General features: G+C 46.0%; 1 protein-coding gene across 1 annotated transcript; it reads left to right on the top strand.

The window, feature by feature from the left end:
* Positions 1-298: 298 nt before the first annotated feature.
* On the top strand, positions 299-2,448 carry LOC106097299 (uncharacterized). Its single transcript, XM_013267301.3, has 2 exons — positions 299-626; positions 1,394-2,448. The coding sequence occupies exons 1-2, from the start codon at positions 566-568 to the stop codon at positions 1,945-1,947; spliced, it is 615 nt and encodes a 204-aa protein (XP_013122755.2). The 5' UTR covers positions 299-565; the 3' UTR covers positions 1,948-2,448.
* The last annotated feature ends 485 nt before the right edge of the window (positions 2,449-2,933 follow it).

Genomic DNA, 2,933 nt, shown 5'->3' with positions numbered 1-2,933 from the left:
GAAGAGTGCAAGGCATCCAACAAAATTCAGATCCATTTGAACCAGAATGCCCTTTGCTTCTATAGCTCTCTGTGCATTGTTCTCTGATGAGATCTCTTCTAGTACAGGCAAAATTGCAGGCAACCTGTCCATGATATTGCGACATGCTATGTGTCTAGAAGACCAACGTGTATCACTAAGGCACTGCAGTTCTCTTGGTACCCCATGAAACATTTCCTGCTGCACTGTCAGCCATTTCTGATGGACGTAAGATCCAGATATGAATGTGTAAGTAGTAATAAGGTGGCACTACTTCAAAATGGCGGCCAACCAAACCGGTTTGACAACCGGTTTGACCGGTTTCGTGCGTGTGCGCATGCGCGTTCAGATGTGTTACCGGTTATGCTTGTTTATGTGTGGAAACACCCCCTCTGGGCGGTAACGACTCCTCCTAGTGGGATGGCCTAGGTTGTATAGGTATAAAAGTGAACCTTCCACATACTTAGAGCATCAACACCACCACCACCTAAGGAGCACCGACACATCGCGCTAAGGATCTCCGACGCATCGACCTAAGGAGCTCAGGATGACATCGGCATCAACCATGACACCCAGCCAGGACATCGCCCATGCCACAGCCACTCTAGGTATGTCTACAGGAGTATGCAGTCGGGGTCCTCAACGTAAAAAGCAACGCTGTGAAAACGCTGTAGATGGGACTGTATTAAAGTTAGAATATCGAGGCGCCGAAGGGTATGTGTATGCCATTAAATATACCGATGGGGCTGTAGTGCTTAGTGTAGATTGTGGCGAGGGTTTATTTTGGGGGGAACCCCGAGTCATGTCTACTAAAAACTGGAAGCTCTTCCGCACCGTAGTGTGTGCGGACCTGGACAATGTGGGCTTCCCAGAGCTGCTGTATGTTTCCCAGTGGAACAGCGCATCAGGCCCAGAGCTTTACAGGGTTGAGGCTGATCGTTTCAATCGCAACCCTGACGACTTTATTTTTCTCAGTGTATGTGATGACAGGGATAGTCTTATTGTTTCCAGAGGGCTTGAAAACTGGAGGTTAAATCCTTACCCTCTAAACCTCGAAGAGCGCACAAGATGGTTTAAGGACTTGTTTTTTATACAGTGGTGTGACTGGAGAGGTTTGTCGCGTCTGTTTAGCCAGATTGATGACGCGATCAAGAGGGACAGACTCAACACTGCGTACGAGAGTATTAGAAAACGCCTTGTTTTTGACGATCTGGCGAATTGTCCGAAGACTGGTTTGCCTGCTACCCTGTGCAAACCTAAAATCATAAGACCTTCAGACAGCTAAACAATGAACTGGTAGGTTTAATGTGTGGAGGGGTGGGTTTGCGTGTGTGTCTGTGTAACAAATTAAGAGCTTTTGGTTTTCATTTTACAGAGCATGACATGCAGTCGTGGGACCTGTCAGAGTCACCATCAACAGCGCTGCTAATCCAGACCCCCCTGACTCCACCACCCTCACCACAATGCTCGCAGGAACCCCTCATAGCAGACCTGTGGGAAGAAACTGTAATCGACATCAAACTCGCAACTCTCCATCTGTTGATGTTGGCGTTGAATGAGTTTCTACAAGAGACATGTTACGGATGTCAAACAGGCCACCCCAGTCAGGTGCAACACAGCTGCTTGCAGGAATTGTCTGAGTATTTCTTTGACACCTACTATGATGATGTGATGATAAGGCTCCAGACTGACCGATTCATCCCAGCCATCCGGCTGTTTGTACGCTCAAACACCGTAGATGGGACTGGAACGCAAATCCGCAGAGTTGCAGAACACATCATGTGTGAATTGAGATCAGAGCGACATATAGTATGTGCCATTAATGACAACATTACGCACCTGCTAGAAGCAAGTATTTGCGCCCGCCGTGTTAAACCAGCCATGCTCCGCATGACTGGAAACTACTGGGCTGGGAGACACCTGGTTTAATGTGTGCTGTTCAAGTATCCATTGTCTGTGTCTGTGTGAAAATTAAATAAAAAGACGTGTTAACAACAACATCTTAGTCATTTGTGGTCTGTAAATCATGGAAAACACATTGCATAAAATATATCATGATCCAGCCCATCCTGCAGGGTTGGCCAGTTTAAATAAGCTACGTATAGCGGCAGGGGAGGCATCAAGTGTAACACCTCCACTATCTCAGGTCAAACATTATTTAGAATGAGACGACACTTACACACTCCATAAACCTGCGCGGATCCACTTCCCCAGAAATAGAGTATTGGTGACAGGGGTCGACAAACAGTTTCAAGCCGATCTGGTTGACATGTGTGAATATGTGGCAGATAATGATAATGTGAGATACCTGCTAACATGTATAGATGTATTCTCAAAATACGCATGGGTTAGATGCCTCACAAACAAGACGGGGACTGCTGTATCAGCTGCTTTTGAGGATATACTTAGTGAGGGAAGGATCCCTGTGAAACTACAAACAGATGCAAGCATTTCTCAACAGCTAGCGAGGTTAAATGCAGTATTGTCGAGAGATTCAATCGTAGCTTCAAGGGTAGAATGTGGAAGTACTTAACATCTGCCAACTCCCGGCGATATATAGATGTCATACCAGATCTCACACAAGCATATAACAATGCTTATACAGGTCTATCCAAATGGCTCCAGCAGAGGTGAATAAGGATAATGAGAAGTCGGTCTTTAATACGCTGTACAAAACGAGGCCTCAGAGGGAACTGCGCTTTAAATTTAATATTGGTGACACTGTACGAATATCAAAACTGAGAGGAAAGTTTCGAAAAGGATACGAGCAGACCTACACCGATGAGATTTTCACAGTCAAGGAGCTTATAGGGAGACAGCCCCCAGTGTACAGACTAGCAGATCTAGGCGGAGAGGTATTGAAAGGGACATTTTATGAGCCTGAGATGCAACGTGTGGTTGTTGATGAAAACAAA

The sequence above is a fragment of the Oreochromis niloticus genome, linkage group LG22, assembly GCF_001858045.2.
Source record: "Oreochromis niloticus isolate F11D_XX linkage group LG22, O_niloticus_UMD_NMBU, whole genome shotgun sequence".
NCBI lineage: Eukaryota > Metazoa > Chordata > Actinopteri > Cichliformes > Cichlidae > Oreochromis > Oreochromis niloticus.
This window is presented reverse-complemented; position numbering and strand designations above follow the sequence as displayed.

What these genes read in the sequence shown, in the direction of transcription:
- LOC106097299 (XM_013267301.3), top strand. Translation starts at nt 566, where the DNA reads ATGACATCGGCATCAACCATGACACCCAGCCAGGACATCGCCCATGCC. An exon ending in CCATGCCACAGCCACTCTAG is followed by an intron (nt 627 to 1,393) that starts GTATGTCTACAG and finishes TTCATTTTACAG; the next exon opens with AGCATGACATGCAGTCGTGG.